Consider the following 22020-nt stretch of genomic DNA (forward strand, 5'->3'; position numbering starts at 1 on the left):
AGAGAGAAGAGACAGAGAGAGACAGAGACAGAGACAGAGAGAGAGACAGAGACAGAGACAGACAGAGACAGAGACAGAGACAGAGAGAGACAGAGACAGAGAGAGAGACAGAGAGAGAGACAGAGACAGAGACAGACAGAGACAGAGACAGAGACAGAGAGAGACAGAGACAGAGAGAGAGACAGAGAGAGAGACAGAGAGAGAGACAGAGACAGAGACAGACAGAGAGAGAGAGACAGAGAGAGAGACAGAGACAGAGAGAGAGACAGAGACAGACAGAGACAGAGACAGAGAGAGAGACAGAGACAGAGACAGAGACAGACAGAGAGAGAGACAGACAGAGAGAGAGACAGACAGAGACAGAGAGAGAGACAGAGACAGACAGAGACAGAGACAGAGACAGAGAGAGACAGAGACAGAGACAGACAGAGACAGAGACAGAGAGAGATATCTGTGTTCCGTGATGAGCTTTTGAACTTTTGAGGTTATTCTCCCAGCCGTCCTCGCTGCCAAAGTCTCGGGACAGAGTTAAAGTAAACACAGTCAAATTGACTTTGTGCTTGAGCCATAATAGCTTCCATGGAGGGTCTCCCACTCCCAGGAACACCCTAAGAAACACAAAAATAGGAGACGATTTGTTGGGGAAGTAAGAGGAGTGAGGGTGATGAAGGAGGGAGTGAGAGAGAGAGAGAGAGAGAGAGAGAGAGAGAGAGAGAGAGAGAGAGAGAGAGAGAGAGAGAGAGAGAGAGAGAGAGAGAGAGAGAGAGAGAGAGAGAGAGAGAGAGAGAGAGACAGACAGACAGACAGACAGACAGACAGAGAGAGACAGACACACACACACAAGGCCAGACAATGGCAAAACATATAACCTAGAAATGCACAGATATCGCAATGAAACACATTCCGGCCCCCCAAAAGAGCTAGATTAGAGAGCAAATATTATTCCACGAGAGAAGAGACAATGCCAGCAAGCTCAATACAGGCGCAGGCTCTCTGGACCTGCCTCGTATGGTAGGACAGGTCTCCTGCAGTTCCTTATGTTATTATAGACCTTGTATAACAGTAGTACAGAGGTGAAAAGAGAGGCTTGCGTGGAGGATCCATAATGAGTACACTAGAGTCAGAGGAGAAGCAGAGAGGCAGTACGAGAATGACATATTAGCCAAGGTTAAGACACAACCTATGCTGAGACAAGGTCCAAGTTGTCATTCTAATAAGAATAGGTGATGCCCAAATAGGGAGTGGGAAACAAGTCTACACTATTAGTCTAATTCAAAATTAGAATATTCTGTTATTCTAATTCATTCAGGAACTCTATTCTAATTCAGTCAGAATCACTTTGACAGGACGGGAGAGAGACGGTATCGCTTCTTGCAGGTCGGTGTTCAATCCCTGACTGTCTAAGTGGTTGAACACCATACCTTTCCATCACCCTTCCAAGTGCCATATAGTCGTAATGGCTTAGTGCTTTCTCTTGATAATGACCTTCCCTCAGTCAAGTCTGGGAAACGGAAGAAACAAGTCTTATTCAGCACGAATGATAAACAAATGCAAAAAGCTTGAAAATGAAGCAAAGGTACACTAGTGGATTTGTGGGCCTGCGGGCCGCTCCAAGCAACAAACAGCCTGTTGGACCAAGTTACAAGTGGAGGCCACATTGTCGCCAGGAGCAGTAATCAGGAGCCAGAGACCTCGAAACAAAGCCGAACACCTTTCCACTCAACCCTGTACGCCAGCTGATTGAAAGTTGAGAGGCAGAACCAAAGAGCCGAAGCTCAGCTCTCCCCAAAGGACACTAGGTGAGTATACACAGATGAAGAGATTCAGTGGAGAGCAGTATTCACATCTCAGATCCCACCTCTTCCCTTTGCAACACAGCCTCAACCCTCCATCGCAACACAGAATCAACCTCCATTGCAACACAGCCTCAACCCTCCATTGCAACACAGCCTCAACCCTCCATTGCAACACAGAATCAACCTCCATTGGAACAGAACAAAGCCTCGCCAGCGACCAAGAACAATGACCCAGGACTGTACCAGGCTGCTACTGTGTAAAGGTAAGATAATTATCAGAAAGCACTAAGCATATATATTACGTGGAGGGGATATGAGAATAAGAATTAGAGTCGGGACGAGGGGGGGAAGGAATGGTGCCCAACCACTTGAACGGTCGGGGATTGAACACCGGCCAGCTTGAAGCGACACTGTCGCTCCAATGACCAGTCCAAGTGGTGGCTATCGTTACGATCGTAATCCTACGATCGCTAGTGTCGATCGTAGGATTTAAGACCTAATCTTAGTAGGTCTTAGCTCTAAAAAAAATCTTAGAATCTTAAAATAAAAATATCTTAGATCTTAAAAGTAGGATCTAAGAACTTTGAAGAGGAGTATGTACTCCTCCTCAATGTTAGCACAACTCTATACACAAACCCAACCCAGTTATAGTGATAACTATATAGTTAGTTATAACCTAAGTTAACCTATCCTAGCCGAACGTAAGAGATACAACTTAAGTTTCCATGTATAATGTGAATGCGAGATGTAACGTTACAATGACATTATAGTCTTCAAGTCGGTACACGCTTTAGATCCAAATAGTAGCAATAACACCAGACAATTTTAGTACGATCAGATATTAACGATGTACGATTTAACAACCAGATAATTTTAATTTCAGGGAGTCGGTCGGCCGAGCGGACAGCACACTGGACTTGTGATCCTGTGGTCCTGGGTTCGATCCCGGGCGCCGGCGAGAAACAATGGGCAGAGTTTCTTTCACCCTATGCCCCTGTTACCTAGCAGTAAAATAGGTACCTGGGTGTTAGTCAGCTGTCACGGGCTGCTTCCTGGGGGTGGAGGCCTGGTCGAGGACCGGGCCGCGGGGACACTAAAAAGCCCCGAAATTATCTCAAGATAACCTCAAGATAGTACCCCGTAAACAGCTTCGCAGCGACAATAACGACCCAATTGAGGTCACGAGAAGTCGTTGGTCGTATATCCCTGTCGCATCCTGGCTAATGGCGCAGACGAATAATACGCCTTCGGTAATCATTATATCAAAAACTGATAGCAATTTGGCTGTCTACAGCCGACCCAATTATAGACTAGGCGAACCCTTCAGAAAAAGGTCCCACCACCCCCTTCCACAGAGACGTGATTGCCAAACTGTGCTCGTAAGGGTGATAAACAGGTTCGATACGAGACAATAACAGCCCCTCACACAAGGTATTGTTTGCAGGATAATAGCGGGGCTGGAGACAAGCAAACAACCAGGGAAGTATAATAATGGATGGTACAGGGAGAAACTATATACATGATTGTTACAGCCCTCTCAAGGTCCTCCCGAAGTTGCTGACTTGCTGTGGAAACTGACCCCTTCCCTAGAGAGCTAGAAAGGACTGACCAGCAGTAATTTGGAGGATAGAGATAGCCTAAAGCTACTCTATCCCTTTGAGATGTCTCTCTAAACGTTCAGTTCAAGTTCAAGTATGTTTATTGAGACAAGAAAGAACTACATCTCAAAGGGATAGGGTAGCTTAGACTATTTCTACCCCCCTATTCTCTATAAACATACATCGAACTTAAACCAGCAACCAATGTACGGAGAGACCCTATACTAACTATGAAGGCGGTGAGGCAATTAGTTAGTTTAGTTCATTTATTATGCACCCCATACCCATCTTGTGGGGGGTAGTGGAAAGGGTTACAGAGGCACATAATGGGCTCAGGGACTGAACCCCACAATTCCTTCAGCTAAGCAAGTTACAATCTTGCTGAGCTAGTTACAAAATTAGTGAGGCAATACAATCCATCGTTTACATGATGTTTAAAGAGCCAGTTACATCCCTTCAAGATGTTGTTGTAACGTTCATGTAAAATAATGATGAACTTGCTGGACTTGTTCAACGGTTAATTAAATGAGAGGCGGGACTCAGGAGATGTAACTCAACCCTCGTGGGGCACAGCTATGTGGGTATACCCACACCAGCCCTGGAAACACAAACCGAAACTCTTTCTATTTTCCGCTTGTTACAACTTATAATAAAGTTGTTACATCTTGGCTTAACGTGTTTATGACGTATTAGAACGTTGTTACAACTTGCTATATTGGTTGTTATAACTGGTTAGGAGGTGTTAAAACTTGTTGGAACGTTGTACCAACGTCGTAGTTTTGGTGTGTGTTTGGCGGGAGTAGCCACACCAACGCGAGGATCCAGCTAGGCTGCTTCAAAACTGAATTCGCTCGACTGAAAACTTGGCTTTGATCCTATTTCACCGGGCAACCATCTCTCCGGAACTGATATGGCAGCTGGTGCAGCTTCTCTCTACCATTTCCCTTCCATTTCTCCCCCCTCCCCCCCCCAGAAAAATGGACCTCTTCCTTTTCCACCTTCCACAATTAAATTCTCTTCTATCTCCTCTCTCTGCTACACACCCACTTACATAAAAGGTCCCCCTCCCATAAGAAGGGCATCGGCCTCTATCCCATCCCACAAAAAAGAACATCCTCCTTTTCCACATCCCCAAAAAAGACCCATTTAAGCCTCCCCACATCCTTCCTACATAGAAGTCTTCCTCTTAATCCCCCTTCCTCCACAAAAAAAGGACATCCTCTTTCTTCCCCTCACATACAAAGGACCATTCTGGTCCATTCCCCCATTCCATAAAACACTACAACTAATCCTGCTCCCCCTTTCCCCTTCCCAATAAAATAGGGCCCCTCCTCCACTTCCCATAAAGCAGATCTCCTTCATCTTTTCCATCCCATATAAAACATCTCCTGTTCCTTTCCCCTCTTCCCTCTCGAAGCTGGGAAAGGCATGGTCATATCCCCTCAAAATAAATAGATGGTGCTGTTGGAATTGTGCCTATGTCCTTTTCTATTTTACTTGCTTTTCTCTCCTATTCTAACTATTATTTCCTTTCGGTAAGTACGGTTTCTCTAGCGTCCTTCCTCCTGCTTCTATACTCATTGCCTTGCAGATGTTGGGGTTGAACTCTAATAACCATCTATTAGACATTTCTTGGTAGCTTTTTGAAGTTTTCATGTTATATCAAACTCTGTCTAGCCCAAGTTCTGTTCTATCCCTATAGGTCCTGTCTGACCCAAGCCATACTGTCAAATCAAGTCCTGTCTAAGCAGAGTCCTATGTCTCTCTCATGTCTTGTTAGATCCAAGCCATTTCTGGCGCAACAAGTCCAATCAAACCAAAGCTATCAAGTCCAATCAAACCAAAGCTATCCTCTCTCATCAAGTCCTATCTAAACCAAAGCTCTCCTCTCTCATCAAGTCCTATCTAAACCAAAGCTCTCCTCTCTCATCAAGTCCTATCTAAACCAAAGCTGTCCTCTCTCATCAAGTCCTATCTAAACCAAAGCTCTCCTCTCTCATCAAGTCCTATCTAAACCAAAGCTGTCCTCTCTCATCAAGTCCTATCTAAACCAAAGCTCTCCTCTCTCATCAAGTCCTATCTAAACCAAAGCTGTCCTCTCATCAAGTCCTATCTAAACCAAAGCTGTCCTCTCTCATCAAGTCCTATCTAAACCAAAGCTCTCCTCTCTCATCAAGTCCTATCTAAACCAAAGCGCTCCTCTCTCATCAAGTCCTATCTAAACCAAAGCTGTCCTCTCTCATCAAGTCCTATCTAAACCAAAGCTCTCCTCTCTCATCAAGTCCTATCTAAACCAAAGCTCTCCTCTCTCATCAAGTCCTATCTAAACCAAAGCTGTCCTCTCTCATCAAGTCCTATGTAAACCAAAGCTCTCCTCTCTCATCAAGTCCTATCTAAACCAAAGCTCTCCTCTCTCATCAAGTCCTATCAAAACCAAAGCTCTCCTCTCTCATCAAGTCCTATGTAAACCAAAGCTGTCCTCTCTCATCAAGTCCTATCTAAACCAAAGCTGTCCTCTCTCATCAAGTCCTATCTAAACCAAAGCTGTCCTCTCTAAACCAAAGCTCTCCTCTCTCATCAAGTCCTATCTAAACCAAAGCTGTCCTCTCTCATCAAGTCCTATCTAAACCAAAGCTGTCCTCTCTCATCAAGTCCTATCTAAACCAAAGCGCTCCTCTCTCATCAAGTCCTATCTAAACCAAAGCGCTCCTCTCTCATCAAGTCCTATCTAAACCAAAGCGCTCCTCTCTCATCAAGTCCTATCTAAACCAAAGCGCTCCTCTCTCATCAAGTCCTATGTAAACCAAAGCGCTCCTCTCTCATCAAGTCCTATGTAAACCAAAGCGCTCCTCTCTCATCAAGTCCTATGTAAACCAAAGCGCTCCTCTCTCATCAAGTCCTATGTAAACCAAAGCGCTCCTCTCTCATCAAGTCCTATGTAAACCAAAGCGCTCCTCTCTCATCAAGTCCTATCTAAACCAAAGCGCTCCTCTCTCATCAAGTCCTATGTAAACCAAAGCTGTCCTCTCTCATCAAGTCCTATGTAAACCAAAGCTGTCCTCTCTCATCAAGTCCTATGTAAACCAAAGCTGTCCTCTCTCATCAAGTCCTATGTAAACCAAAGCTGTCCTCTCTCATCAAGTCCTATGTAAACCAAAGCTGTCCTCTCTCATCAAGTCCTATCTAAACCAAAGCGCTCCTCTCTCATCAAGTCCTATCTAAACCAAAGCGCTCCTCTCTCATCAAGTCCTATGTAAACCAAAGCTGTCCTCTCTCATCAAGTCCTATGTAAACCAAAGCGCTCCTCTCTCATCAAGTCCTATGTAAACCAAAGCTGTCCTCTCTCATCAAGTCCTATGTAAACCAAAGCGCTCCTCTCTCATCAAGTCCTATGTAAACCAAAGCTGTCCTCTCTCATCAAGTCCTATGTAAACCAAAGCTGTCCTCTCTCATCAAGTCCTATGTAAACCAAAGCGCTCCTCTCTCATCAAGTCCTATGTAAACCAAAGCTGTCCTCTCTCATCAAGTCCTATGTAAACCAAAGCTGTCCTCTCTCATCAAGTCCTATGTAAACCAAAGCGCTCCTCTCTCATCAAGTCCTATGTAAACCAAAGCGCTCCTCTCTCATCAAGTCCTATGTAAACCAAAGCGCTCCTCTCTCATCAAGTCCTATGTAAACCAAAGCGCTCCTCTCTCATCAAGTCCTATGTAAACCAAAGCGCTCCTCTCTCATCAAGTCCTATGTAAACCAAAGCTGTCCTCTCTCATCAAGTCCTATGTAAACCAAAGCGCTCCTCTCTCATCAAGTCCTATGTAAACCAAAGCTCTCCTCTCTCATCAAGTCCTATGTAAACCAAGGTGTCTTAGCTGTCTCTACAAGTTATGTGAAAGCATTTGTTTTACTATTTTTTGTTCCTCGTTTCGTGTGTGTGAATTTGTTAATGTTTCTTGAGCGAGAGAGTTTCAGGTGCGGTGTTTGACACCGTATGTATACTTTATATGCACGATTCCATGTATGCAAAGACGCAAATATGTATGTGTGTTTATGTATATAAATGTGTAGAGTATGTATGACTCGTCACACAGGGTGAAGCCAAGATGCATAACATATGAATACCGATTTTGAATTCTAGCATGTATTCTTGTTTTCATCACTTTCTTGCATTTGTTTAGTATTTTGAAATTTGTGTATTATTGATTATTATACATATTGTGTTTTTTTTACATGCAATTATTCAACAAAATCAGTCTGTCTGTCATGTGATACAGGAAATAATCACTAATATGTACATATTGTTGGAATACACAGTCTTTTACACATATATATGATTCACTAATAATATTGTTATATTGATTCTCTCTCTCTCTCTCTCTCTCTCTCTCTCTCTCTCTCTCTCTCTCTCTCTCTCTCTCTCTCTCTCTCTCTCTCTCTCTCTCTCTCTCTCTCAGACATCGAACAATCGACCCAACCTCCAATATCCTTAAAATATTCAATAAGAATCCAATTATCCATCCATTTTGCCTTCATCAAACCTCGTAGGTAAGACCGTTAATCCTGACTCAGCTTCCTCTTCAGGAATGCTGACCTTTGTGACCTCGTATACTCACCCTCCTGCTGGGGTCGGCGACGGTTGGGCACACCAGCAAGGTGAGAGCCGCTCCCACCACCACCACCGCAGAAGTCGACCCTGCCATCCTCCTGACCCGGGGCCAAATCCACACGCCCGTGGGTAAATCCAACCGGAAGATGCGTGTTGTCAAGTGGGTAGGCAAGGCGAGGTCAAATCAGAGGTCAAGGGGAGGTCACAGGTCACCCACTGGAATCTGCAAAAGAGAAGGTGTTAAATGAGCGTATGGGGTTGACAGGGAGGGGTTGGGGTTGGAGGGGGGTAAGGGGGCCAGAGAATGGTAAAAAAAGCATTCATTTACGCGGCAAATGTTGCGAAAGTGCCGCAAGGGTCATGCTTTCACTGCTGACCAAGAGGTGTGTCGACCTTCAGGAACTACGCCGCATTGGAGGAGTTTCCCTTCCTTCGATCCTCGTTTTCTTTGCTCAAAGGAACCAAACATTCCATTTAATTTTTAATTAGTTTTTTGTGTAATTTTGATATGTATTTTAAGTTTCCTAAATACATTATTTACTCGGAAATATTTATGTACGGAAAAATAATATATTTGTGTAAATTTGAAGCTATTTCTAATGTTGTCTGTACGAAACACAGTTAAACAGAACGTTAGTTATAGACACGACTTAACGGTTCATGGAACATCCTCATCTCATCTTCTTTATTCATAGAAAACGGAGACTGGAATCTTTTCAGTGCACACCCCAAGCTAACATATTTAGAGGTAAAGAGTTTATCTTATGTTTCATATATGTTCAGTATATGTGTTTTCGATCTCTGCTGATCTCGTGATCAGCTGATCATGTGATGCTCAGCTGATCTCTCCATGATTAGCTGATCTCATCAAACTCAGCTAATCTAGTGATGTTCAGCTGATACAATGATGCTCAGCTGATCTAGGGATGCTTAGCTGATCTTACCTGTATGTTAGCTGCCCTCTCTCACTGACCCTCTCTCTCTCTCTCTCTCACTGGTCAGTTTGAGCCGCTCTCTTTTGCCTTCTCATTCTCCACCCAGACCATATTTTCTTTGCCTCTTGCTGCTCATGCTTCTTTTCCATCTACCTTTCTCTGATGACCGTCGCCCAGCACTCTTTTCTTTTTTCAAAAGGAAAGTCTCATCTCTCATCTCTCTCTCTCTCTCCTTTAAATTCTGTCTCTTATCTCTATATCTCTCTCTCTCTCTATTGGTTTCTCTCTATCCTTGTTAATTCTGTCTCAAATCTCTCTCTCTCTCTTTCACTCTCTTATGTCTGTCTGTCTGTCTATCTGTCTGTCTGTCTCTCTCTCTCTCTCCCTCCCTCCTAACATAGTAGTGTCTCCACCAATCTTGTCGACATTGTCCGCCCTAACCATTAAAATCCATTTTTGATAGTGGTGAACCCTCCAAAACTGTGTCGACATGCGTCCTACACTTGTTCTAGGGGGAAACAGAACGATGAATAACGAAACCCCCTCACGATTCTTTATTATTCGTATGGTGGGGTCCTTAATTATTCGTTCGTTGTAGCTTTAGTCATGGTTTTGGCTTGAACGAGCAGTATAAGGGTTAGGATTTATTTATTATATTTATTTGTTCCATAATTTTTTCTTATTCAGTAGCTAATACCACAACTGTCTCTCTTCCCTCCCCCTATCCCGGTCCAACCACTTGGGCTGGACGGTAGAGCGACGGTCTCGCTTCATGCAGGTCGGCGTTCAATCCCCGACCGTCCACAAGTGGTTGGGCACCATTCCTTCCCCCCGTTCCATCCCAAATCCTTATCCTAACCCCTTCCAAGTGCTATATAGTCGTAATGGCTTGGCGCTTTCTCCTGATAGTTCCTTCCCTCCCCCCCCTCCTTTAGTTCTCTCTCCCTCTCTCCCTCCCACACTTCTCTACCTCGCTATCCTATTCAGCTATCATTTTTGATAGCTGAATAGGATAGCATTTTTGAGTAAAGAGGATGAAGAGATGAAGACTATCGATTGACTTATGATAGCCGACGAGTTTTTTCGTCTTGCTGACACGATGGCACGATAGCAGACCGCGTGGGGGGGGGGGGGAAGGGGGATTTTGATATTTTGTGTGCTTGACTAAGATAGACCGAGGAGGCCTGGGCGATGACCGGGCCGCGGGGACGCTAAACCCCGAAACAAACACAAGATAAGCCTGCTGCCTTTTTGGCATAGTGCTTGCAAGATTCTTCCCATATATTTCAGCCTATATAGATGGCTATATCCCCCCCCATGACCCCCCACCCCCGTCGCGGCAACTCTCAGTAAAGCAACAAAAAATAACAACAAAGCAAGATAACTCATAATTTTGAGAACGTATACACTCACACATTACTTTTTTTTTTTTTGAGATATATACAAGAGTTGTTACATTCTTGTACTGCGAAAAGCTCAGCGACATAAGAGTTACCGGGATATATGTCTCATTGTATATATCCCCCTATATAAGACCTTCCTGGTAACCCCCCCCCCCTAATATACCCTTCACCCCCCACCCTTCTCCACCCTCTTTTTTCACCACCCCCCCCCCCCTTCACACAACACAAGACCCCTACTCGAAAGAACTAATGGTCAGCCATGTTATAAACTCATGCTATGTTTTATATTTATGTCTTTGTGGTGTTCATTTTCCTCTTGTTTCTTCAAGCTTGGAAGGAGGACGGTCGATATATATATATATATATATATATATATATATATATATATATATATATATATATATATATATATATATATATATATATATATATATATATATATATATGTGAGATGTTTTAAACATATTTCTTGGGTTGGATGGTCTCTCTCTTCAGAGAGAGAGAGAGAGAGAGAGAGAGAGAGAGAGAGAGAGAGAGAGAGAGAGAGAGAGAGAGAGAGAGAGAGAGAGAGAGAGAGAGAGAGAGAGAGAGAGAGAGTTAGACTCCTGAGAGTCGCAAAAAAGGCTTAAATACGCTCCAGAAGACAGGGAATGAAGGAAGGAGGAGAGGCAGAGAGGAAAGTGGGTGAAATAGAGGGAAAAGGAGCGGGAGGAACAAATCATGAGAGAAAAGAAGAGAGATGAATGGGAATAAGGGTAGTAAAGATGTCGACACGTGGCGGGAAATGGAGAAAAGCTATAAATGAAGTCTTTCAAGACTAAAAGGGGGGAAGAGGCGGAACAGAGTAGGGGAGAGATTAAGGGTGACAGGTAACCAGTAGGTAGGGAGGGGGGGGGAGAGGGAGGGAGAGAGAGAGAGAGAGAGAGAGAGAGAGAGAGAGAGAGAGAGAGAGAGAGAGAGAGAGAGAGAGAGAGAGAGAGAGAGAGAGAGAGAGAAACATCGGCCCCAAGGAGGGAGGAGCCCTGAACTTTCTACGAAACATAGTGAGAGAAATTAACCTGAGTGAGACACAGTGTCAAAGAGTAAGCTGAGAGATAAGAATGAGAGAAAATAAGATAAGATAAACCAAACTTAAATTAAAGCAGTACATAGCGAACGAAAGATTAAAAAAAAATATAGAAAGAGAGACATAATGAGAGAGGAACAAGGAGAGAAAGAGGAGAAAGAAGGAGAGAAAGAGGAGAAAGAAGGAGAGAGAGAGACAGAATCACTTTAGTCACAAAGGCAGATGAAACAACACATTGGAATTGGGTTTATTTTGCCGTGGGTCAACTTGTTCCAAGTTCATTACAATTTTTCCCCCCTAACATGATGGATAATCAATTAAATAAACAAATCTGTTCTCCGCACTGTATGATAATATAAAAATCACAAAATTCTGTTCATGTGTGTAAACATGAACATGTGTGTGTGTGTGTGTGTGCGTGTGTGTGTGTGTGTGTGTGTGTACTCACCAAGTTCACTTAGTTGTGTGTGTGTGTGTGTGTGTGTGTGTGTGTGTGTGTGTGTGTGTGTGTGTGTGTGTGTGTGTGTGTGTGTGTGTGTGTGTGTACATATATACATCATCATGTTTCAACACATGAAGGAAAACAGACAAACAGATAAGATATAGATCAGGGAAACCCCCCCCCCCCCCTTCTATACATGAGTAGATTAAAATTCATAACCCTAATATCGAATAATGGAAGTGACATGATTGAACAGGAATAGAAACAGAAATAGATAAGAATACAAATTTATCTTACCATCATTTTATATCACAAATCGTACCCATTATAAATCTTATCTAATTTATATAATCCTGGACATATATTAATATTACTTAGACCAGTATTTTTATTATAAATAAAAATTCAGTAATATTTCTATCACTAACTGATTTGCAGTCGACAACTGAACGCATTAATTCCTGCCATCGATTTCTGATACAAATGTTGCAAAAGGTTTTCGGCGTTTTATAAGATTCGATGCTCCAACAGCGCCCAATTCCTCACCACCAGATTCCCTGCCCTTCCTCTCACAGTCCTCAACGTCTTCAAGACGTCGACGTAATGACACAATATCAAAAATTCTTCGGATTATTATTTTGAGGACGTACAGAATACCAGTAACTCCGAGACGGGTTATAGTAGGCATTAAATGTTTTTTGTTTCTTAATTGGTCCTCTTACACCACTACTTCCTGTGTCCTATCTTCTATCACTGCCTCTTCTCCTTCCATCACTGCCTCTTTTCCTTCCATCACTGCCTCTTTTCCTTCCATCACTGCCTCTTTTCCTTCCATCACTGCCTCTTCTCCTTCCATCACTGCCTCTTTTCCTTCCATCACTGCCTCTTTTCCTTCCATCACTGCCTCTTTTCCTTCCATCACTGCCTCTTTTCCTTCCATCACTGCCTCTTTTCCTTCCATCACTGCCTCTTTTCCTTCCATCACTGCCTCTTTTCCTTCCATCACTGCCTCTTCTCCTTCCATCACTGCCTCTTTTCCTTCCACTGGCGACAGACACTGGAACAGCTTCACTGGACGGAAGATAACTTTCTAAGCCTTGAATTAAACTCAGTGCAATCCGGCGGACGAGGAAGAGGGTATAACCAGGGAGATGGAAGGGGTGATGGGGGGAAGGGGGGAAAGATAGGCACACTCCTATCAAAGGAAGGGGAAGTGTCAGAAGAGAGGGAAGGAGTGAAAGGTTGAGCACAAGCCCTGAGATGTGCTGGAGGGAGGGAGGGAGAGAGAGAGAGAGAGAGAGAGAGACAGAGAGAGACACACGTTTCCATTATAACAAATGTGACAAATGATTGATGACTTCTAAATTCGTGATTTCAGACCTTCCCTGATTACCTAATGGAGTTCAACACGACACTGGCGATATATAGACGAGTGACCGACGGGTGACCGACGGGTGACCGACGGGTGACCGACAGGGTGACCGACAGGGTGAGCAACTGGTAGACAGTAAGCTGTCAATAACCAGATACACGCTCCTTCATCTTACTCAAGACCCCAAGAAGCCTCGGAGACGCTACAGGCAACAGGAGTCACTTATCAACCCCTCCCAGACGATACCTCACGGCCATATCACCCTCCCTAACCACCCATTAGACCAATGGGCCCACCATTCCAGTACATCAACCAGCACTAACTACCGCAAATCTCCAACGCCAGAAGAGTAAATTGCGTCTATTTGGCTCGCTAGGCTCTCGTTCGCTCGGTCATTCCTTACTCTCTGGTTTCCTTCGGGGCGTCGAAAAGGTGCTAGAAATGATGTTAATAATCTAGAGGTAAGAATGCCATACGAGGAACATATGTGTGGCAGGTGTGGAGTAATGTAGTGGTCCAGAGCAGTGATTCACATCCCTTTATGTCTCATTCCCCCTCTACTCCAATCACATTCTCACCTGTGGGAACCCCCTACAATCACGTTTTCACCGGTGGGAACCCCCTACAATCACGTTTTCACCTGTGGGAACCCCCTACAATCACGTTTTCACCGGTGGGAACCCCCTACAATCACGTTTTCACCGGTGGGAACCCCCTACAATCACGTTTTCACCTGTGGGAATCCCTACAACAGTAGTGATTGATGCTGCAAATGCACACATTGACACGTCACAAGCTCTGCATAGTTAGTTTCAGTTAAAACTGCATGTAGATGATATCAGGAGACAGTTCAACACACTCTTCCATGGTTACTCCGCTGGGAACCCCGTGGGTGTATATATATATATATATATATATATATATATATATATATATATATATATATATATATATATATATATATATATATATATATATACATATATATATATATATGTATATATATATATATATATATATATATATATATATATATATATATATATATATATATATATACACATACACATGTACAAATATATACAATCATTAACATAAATACATATACATATCAATAATCTTTTTATATCACAAGTGATCAACAAGAAGTTCACAACAGTCACTATACCAGGCACTTTACATCTATGGTGAGTCACACAGTTACTAGTCTTGCTCCACACCCACCCAACTGGGCGGCAGCTTTACAGTCATGTGCTCCACACCCATCCAACTGGACGGCAGCTTTACAGTCATGTGCTCCACACCCACCCAACTGGGCGGCAGCTTTACAGTCATGTGCTCCACACCCACCCAACTGGGCGGCAGCTTTACAGTCATGTGCTCCACACCCACCCAACTGGGCGGCAGCTTTACAGTCATGTGCTCCACACCCACCCAACTGGGCGGCAGCTTTACAGTCATGTGCTCCACACCCATCCAACTGGACGGCAGCTTTACAGTCATGTGCTCCACACCCACCCAACTGGGCGGCAGCTTTACAGTCATGTGCTCCACACCCACCCAACTGGGCGGCAGCTTTACATGTGCAGGCTGCACCAATACATCCCAAATACACTATAATATACCACCTCCTATACAAACGCAATTTAACCATGGGATGATTGTGGGATGATTGTGAGGATTGTGAGGATTGTATTCATCCCTTCATACTTCTCACACCTCCCAGAGTCTCCTCCACAACTACCACCACAACCACCAACAACAACAACTCCACCAATAACAGCTACCCCCCCCCCCAATAGTGAGGGGGGGTAGGCCAGTAAACAACAGGATGGTATATATATATTAACCCTAACGGGAGGGGAGGAGGGGGGGGGGGAGTCTATAATTAATCCGGATTACAACGTGATCCGGTTAGTTATGGGCTTGTTGTTGTTCTTGTTGTTAGTGTTATTTTTCGTGCTATGTTCTGCCTATCCTGTTTATCACTACTGTGTTAGTTACCATATGTTTTCCTGTTATTTGACCAGCAATCCAACAGACCTAAGTTCGAGTCTCTTTAAGGAATACCGAGACATACAGGGTTGGGAATGACTTGTGATGTAGACATATCTCTGTCTCATTCTCTGTCTGTCTGTCTGCCTGTCTACCCGTCTCTCTCTCTATTTACATCCATGCCTTTCATTCGGTCTCTTTTCCATCCCTTTTTCATTTACCTTCAACTTCCAACTTTTTAATCTCTTCTCTCCATTTTCAACCTCTATGTTTCTGATTTGTTCTCCCTTTTATTCCCAGTTTTTCTTTCTAAACATTTTCCTTTGATAGGGAGCCAGAAGGGAGAAAGGAATAGTGAGAGAGAGAGAGAGAGAGAGAGAGACAGAGAGAGAGAGAGAGAGAGAGAGAGAGAGAGAGAGAGAGAGAGAGAGAGAGAGAGACAGAGAGAGAGAGAGAGAGAGAGAGAGAGAGAGAGAGAGAGAGAGAGAGAGAAAGAGAGAGAGAGAGAGAGAGAGAGAGAGAGAGAGAGAGAGAGAGAGAGAGAGAGAGAGACAGAGAGAGAGAGAGAGAGAGAGAGAGAGAGAGAGAGAGAGAGAGAGAGAGAGAGAGAGAGAGAGAGAGAGAGAGAGAGAGAGAGAGAGAGAGAGAAAGAGAGAGAGAGAGAGAGAGAGAGAGAGAGAGAGAGAGAGAGAGAGAGAGAGAGACAGAGAGAGAGAGAGAGAGAGAGAGAGAGAGAGAGAGAGAGAGAGAGAGAGAGAGAGAGAGAGAGAGAGAGAGAGAGAGAGAGAGAGAGAGAGAGAGAGAGAGAGAGAGAGAGAGAGAGTAGGAGTGGTTGGAGGCGACAGACTGACCTGCTTTGCACGAAATTTATGTTAACTCAGTCTGCAAGGTTGGCGAAGCTGACCTGATCCCCTGATGCACAGTGGAAAAGGGAGACGCGAATGAGAGAGGGGAGGGAGAGGGGTAAGGGAAAAGAGATAGGGAAGGGGGAGATAAAGCGAGAAGGGAGGAAAAAGAGATAGGGAAGGGGGAGATAAAGCGAGAAGATAGGAAAAAGAGATAGGGAAGGAGGATTTGAATTAGAAAGAAGGAGAAATGTAGATAAATGAGGGAGGTACAGGAGTTAGGATGAAGGGAAGAAGAGGCATAAATGGAAGAGGAAGACAAAATAGGAATTTAAAGGAGGAAAATGGACTAAATGCCATAACTAAGAGAGAGAGAAAAGAGAACAAAAGATTCAGAACCAAAGTGATATAAATGGGGTACGGAAATAGAGGCAGTACAACAGAGGATAAAAGAGAAGAAGAGGAAGGAAACTATTGGAACTGGGAAGCAGAGGCAAGGGATCGAGTTAAGGAACTGGGATGGGACGGGGGGGAAAGGAATGGTGGCTAACTACTTGGACGATCGGGGATTGAACCCCGACCTGCATGAAGCGAGACCGTCGCTCTACCGTCCACTCCAAGTGGTTGACTAACAATGGGAGAGAGAGAGAGAGAGAGAGAGAGAGAGAGAGAGAGAGAGAGAGAGAGAGAGAGAGAGAGAGAGAGAGAGAGAGAGAGAGAGAGAGAGAGAGAGAGAGAGAGAGAGAGACAGAGAGACAGAGACAGAAAGAGACAGAGACAGAGCACGAAACCTCAATATACCATAATACCCCAACATCTGAACCACACGAGTCATACAATGATGCAGTAACAATTTGATTGAACTGGGGAAACCACGTCGAAATGTACACAAAAAGTGATTCCTCCGCTCCCTTTCCCCCTTCTCTCTCTATACCTCCACCTCTAACCTCTCCTTCCCTTTACCTCTCCTCCCCCTTCCATACCTCCCCTTCCTTCCCCCTAGCGTCCGGTGAGGGGGAAATATGGAGTCTCGTTTAATACGACAAATACTGCAGGGAACTTTAGAAACGTTCCTCTGGGAACGATTTTTTGATTTTGATTCTAAAAATGTGTGTGCTAGGGGAAGGGGTTTTGATCAGCAGAGTGGAAGCATCAGAGACCTTTTCATAGAGAAATGTTCCAGGATGTTATACAAGGATTAACTGGGGTAATCCCTCGCATGTTATACAAGGATTGACTGGGGTAATCCCTCGCATGTTATACAAGGATTGACTGAGGTAATCCCTTCATGTTATACAAGGATTGACTGGGGTAATCCCCTACATGTTATACAAGGATTGACTGGGGTAATCCCCTACATGTTATACAAGGATTGACTGGGGTAATCCCCTACATGTTATACAAGGATTGACTGGGGTAATCCCTACCAGGTTATACAAGAACTGGTGTAATCCCCCCATGTTATACAAGGATTAACTAGTATAATTACTCACCTTACCCTCCACCCTCACGCCTATAACAATCCGTCTCGTTGTTCCTCTCATCTTTAAATCCTTATTTATGATTTATCTTATATCTCACTCGCCTGCTTTTGAGGTCATTCTCCTTAATTGATTCTCTTTTTGAGTTGTTCCCCTTCCTCTCTTTCTCCGCCTCTCTCTCACTCTCTGTCTGTCTGTCTGTCTGTCTGTCTGTCTGTCTGTCTGTCTGTCTGTCTGTCTCTGTCTCTGTCTCTCTCTCTCTGTCTGTCTCTCACTCTCTGTCTGTCTGTCTATCTGCCTGTCTGTCTCTGTCTCTGTCTCTGTCTCTCTCTCTCTCTCTCTCTCTCTCTCTCTCTCTCTCTCTCTCTCTCTCTCTCTCTCTCTCTCTCTCTCTCTCCCTCTCTCTCTCTCTCTCTCTCTCTCTCTCTCACTCTCTGTCTGTCTGTCTGTCTGTCTGTCTGTCTGTCTGTCTCTCTCTCTCTCTCTCTCTCTCTCTCTCTCTCTCTCTCTCTCTCTCTCTCTCTCTCTCTCTCTCTCGTGCCTCTCAATATTTCTCACGCGATGGGAAACACTTATTCAAAACAATAAAATTATTATACACTGAAAATATCAACATATTCCTAAGTTTGATAAGTCATGTGGGTTGGCCACACTGGTAGTTATTATTGTTTGGCGGGCGTGGGTATGAACCTTTTAGACACGTGCTGAGGGTATAGGCTTGTTCAAGCTGCTGCCAAGCCCAAAGCCGGGTCAGTGACAATATCCAGGGCCACCAGGCCGCAGCAGGTACAAGTCGTGAGTGCTTGTGCCTCACGAAGGCCTTTCAGCTATCCCCTGCTGGGCGCGGGTTGAGGCTATACGTCCACCAGTTAATGAGAACCGGTCCACAAAGCCTTGTAAGAACCCCTCCTGTCCCCCCCCCCCCTGCCTCTCCTCCCTATCCCATCCTTCTCACCCCTCCCATGTAGGACGATGGGAAGGGTGAGGGCCGCCAGGTACAGGTGGGAGAGGTGGGATTCCTTGATTTGTTTGCCTCATTATTTGAGGACGGTAGAGCGACGGTCTCGCTTCATGCGGGTCGGCGTTCAATTCCCGACCGTCCACAAGTGGTTGGGGCACCATTCCTTTCCCCTCGTCCCATCCCAAATCCTTATCCTGACCCCTTTCCCAGTGCTATATAGTCGTGATGGCTTGGCGCTTTCTCCTGATAGTTACTTCCTTCCTTGCCTAATTATTACACCAAGGTGTACTCACCTAGTTGTGCTTGCAGGGGTTGAGCGTTGGCTCTTTGGTCCCGCCTCTCAACTGTCAATCAACTGTCTCTAACTACTAACAAGCTAATTTCCCCTCCCCCCAGGAAGCAGCTCTGTAACAGCTGTCTAACTCCCAGGTACCTATTTACTGCTAGGTAACAGGGGCATCAGAGTAAAAGAAACTTTGCCCATTTGTTTCTGCCTGGTCCGGGAATCAAACCCGGGCTACAGAATTACGAGCCCTGCGCGCTGTCCACTCAGCTACCAGACCCCCTACAACTACACACACACACACCCTGTGTGTGTGTGTGTGTGTGTGTGTGTGTGTGTGTGTGTGTGTGTGTATGTATGTGTGTGTGTGTGTGTGTGTGTGTGTGTGTGTGTGTGTGTGTGTGTGTATGTGTGTGTGTGTGTGTGTGTGTGTGTGTGTGTGTGTGTGTATGTATGTGTGTGTGTGTGTGTGTGTGTGTGTGTGTGTGTGTGTGTATGTGTGTGTGTGTATGTGTGTGTGTGTATGTGTGTGTGTGTGTATGTGTGTGTGTGTGTGTGTGTGTGTGTGTGTGTGTGTGTGTGTGTGTGTGTGTGTGTGTGTGTGTGTGTGTGTGTGTGTGTGTGTGTGTGCGTGCGCGCGCGCGACGTGATTTAATTATATGTAACATATTCGCTTTCCAAACATGTAAACTGTTAGTAGAAAAACAAACATGGCAGGATATACGCGCTCGCGCTCGCGCGGTTGCACGCACGGAAGCATCCCATGTATGCATAATGTATACATATGCCATACACTCGTGGATACGTGCCGTCTATGGCACCCTCTGTGACCTCCTGTTACCTTAAATTGCCTATTTCTCATTCATTCTCACCTCCTAAATCCGAATTGACAGCGTCTCTATCTACCATTCAACTGAAATCGTCCTGTGGAACAGCTCTGTGGAACAGCTCTGTGGAACAGTTCTGTGGAACAGTTCTGTGGAACCTTCCCCCTGTAAATGTTTTCTGAAGAAGTCATGCCCATCGTATCCGACTGGTTTCCGCCGGTGTAAATATTTACGCTTTCGGGTTTTGCCTGCGTTAATATTTAGGCTTCTCTAAATATATTTACTCTTGTGTTTTTCGTCGGCCATGTAAAAATTTGAGATTTTTTTTCAACCCTGTACTTGAAACAGGTTCTGTATCTTATGCTGTAATTAGTAGAGAGAGAGCGTATATATAGCAGCGTTCTCTAGCTTAAAATTAGCGGCGTTCTTAAGTTCAAAATCAGCAAAGAGAGAGAGAGAGAGAGAGAGAGAGAGAGAGAGAGAGAGAGAGAGAGAGAGAGAGAGAGAGAGGGAGGGAGGGGGGAGAGAGAGAGAGGGAGAGAGGAGAGAGAGAGAGAGAGAGAGAGAGAGAGAGAGAGAGAGAGAGAGAGAGAGAGAGAGAGAGAGAGAGAGAGATATAGAGAGAGAGAGAGAGAGAGAGAGAGAGAGAGAGAGAGAGAGAGAGAGAGAGAGAGAGAGAGAGAGAGAGAGAGAGAGAGAGAGAGAGAGAGGGAGGGAGGGGAGAGAGAGAGAGAGAGAGAGAGAGAGAGAGAGAGAGAGAGAGAGAGAGAGAGAGAGAGAGAGAGAGAGAGAGAGAGAGAGAGAGAGAGAGAGGGAGGGGGGAGAGAGAGAGAGAGAGAGAGAGAGAGAGAGAGAGAGAGAGAGAGAGAGAGAGAGAGAGAGAGAGAGAGAGAGAGAGAGAGAGAGAGAGAGAGAGAGAGAGAAAGAGATAAAAACAATTTTATTTATACCTCTCAGTAAGCTATACATAATTTGCAATTACCAAATAAGAAACTCCTTTTCCAATGTAAGAAATTGTAAAAATTTTTATGGCAATACCATTACTTAAAAATTAAAAATATAAAACAAAAGTTTCCTATTTCGTGAATTGAAAGTTTCCTATTACATGTAATTTTCATCTGATTTTGAAAAATCAAAATGTTTATTTTATGGCGTTACGTTCAAGCGATATATCACCGTAAACGCTCTTATATAACGGACATACTTACATGGGAGCCGGTCGGCCGAGCGGACAGCACGCTGGACTTGTGATCCTGTGGTCCTGGGTTCCATCCCAGGCGCCGGCGAGAAACAATGGGCAGAGTTTCTTTCACCCTATGCCCCTGTTACCTAGCAGTAAAATAGGTACCTGGGTGTTAGTCAGCTGTCACGGGCTGCTTCCTGGGGGTGGAGGCCTGGTCAAGGACCGGGCCGCGGGGACACTAAAAGCCCCGAAATCATCTCAAGATAATCTCAAGATACATACATACATACATACATACATACATACATACATACATACATACATACGTTCAAGAATACCCCCTTACATATTACTCCATACTGTCCATTCACCTATAGCTCCCTATTTCGTCTATTTTGACTGGACGATAAAGCGACGGCCTCGCTTTTTGCAGGTCGGGGTTCGATACCCGACGATCCAAGCGGTTGGGTATCATTCCTTGCTATCCCAGATCCTTGTCCTCGTATCTCTCACAAGTTGGATAATTCGCGCAGGCTTGGAACCCTCTCCTTATAATTACCCAATTCACCTGAATACTCACGGGCTCACCATAGACCGTGCTACATGGAACTTTTTATTCAGGTAGCAAATCTTAAACAACAACAACAACTACCTGAATACAACAATCCCAAATTTACCCAAGGGAAGGTTCGGTTATAGGGAAGGCATCAACCACTGACGAAACCTGTACATCTTTCCTCAATCATGGCGACTTTGTTTACATTTATCAAACAGCTAACGAACTTGGAAACATCACAACCTAAGGTTATTATTGCTTGTAAAGTATCTCGTAGCGCTTCGGAGCTCCAAAACCGATAAATAAACGAAGCCGCCATGACAGAGGAAAGATAAACAGGTTCCGCAAGTGATCGAACCCCCGCCCCTAAGATCCGGGGGAAGAGTCAGCCCTATATAAACCGTCGTGACATAGTCTAGAACACACACACACACACACACACACACACACACACACACACACACACACACACACACACACACGCACACACACACACACACACACACACACACACACACACACACACACACAGGAACCTGTACACCTGTTGATTGACGGTTGAGAGGCGGGACCAAAGAGCCAGAGCTCAACCCCCGCAAGCACAAGCAGGTGAGTACACACACACACACACACACACACACACACACACAGGATCTAGGCGGGATCCAAGAGTCAA

General features: G+C 44.7%; 2 protein-coding genes across 4 annotated transcripts in view; one reads left to right on the plus strand and one right to left on the minus strand.

Annotated features, from left to right (window-relative positions):
• Nucleotides 1–22020, minus strand: part of LOC123751518 (pneumococcal serine-rich repeat protein) — a 318504-nt gene that overhangs the window by 15555 nt on the left and 280929 nt on the right. For all 3 annotated transcript variants that reach the window (XM_069310003.1, XM_069310001.1, XM_069310002.1), the window contains one exon: nt 8003–8218. In XM_069310003.1, the coding sequence (XP_069166104.1) occupies nt 8003–8089 (87 nt within the window). In that variant the 5' untranslated portion in view covers nt 8090–8218. The remainder of the gene's footprint in view (nt 1–8002; nt 8219–22020) is intronic.
• The window catches only part of LOC138355302 (uncharacterized), a 6417-nt gene continuing 862 nt past the window's right edge, over nt 16466–22020 (plus strand). The window contains exon 1 of the mRNA XM_069310176.1: nt 16466–16546. Within this exon, the coding sequence (XP_069166277.1) occupies nt 16466–16546 (81 nt within the window). The remainder of the gene's footprint in view (nt 16547–22020) is intronic.

This window comes from Procambarus clarkii, chromosome 66, assembly GCF_040958095.1.
Source record: "Procambarus clarkii isolate CNS0578487 chromosome 66, FALCON_Pclarkii_2.0, whole genome shotgun sequence".
Taxonomy (NCBI): Eukaryota; Metazoa; Arthropoda; class Malacostraca; order Decapoda; family Cambaridae; genus Procambarus; species Procambarus clarkii.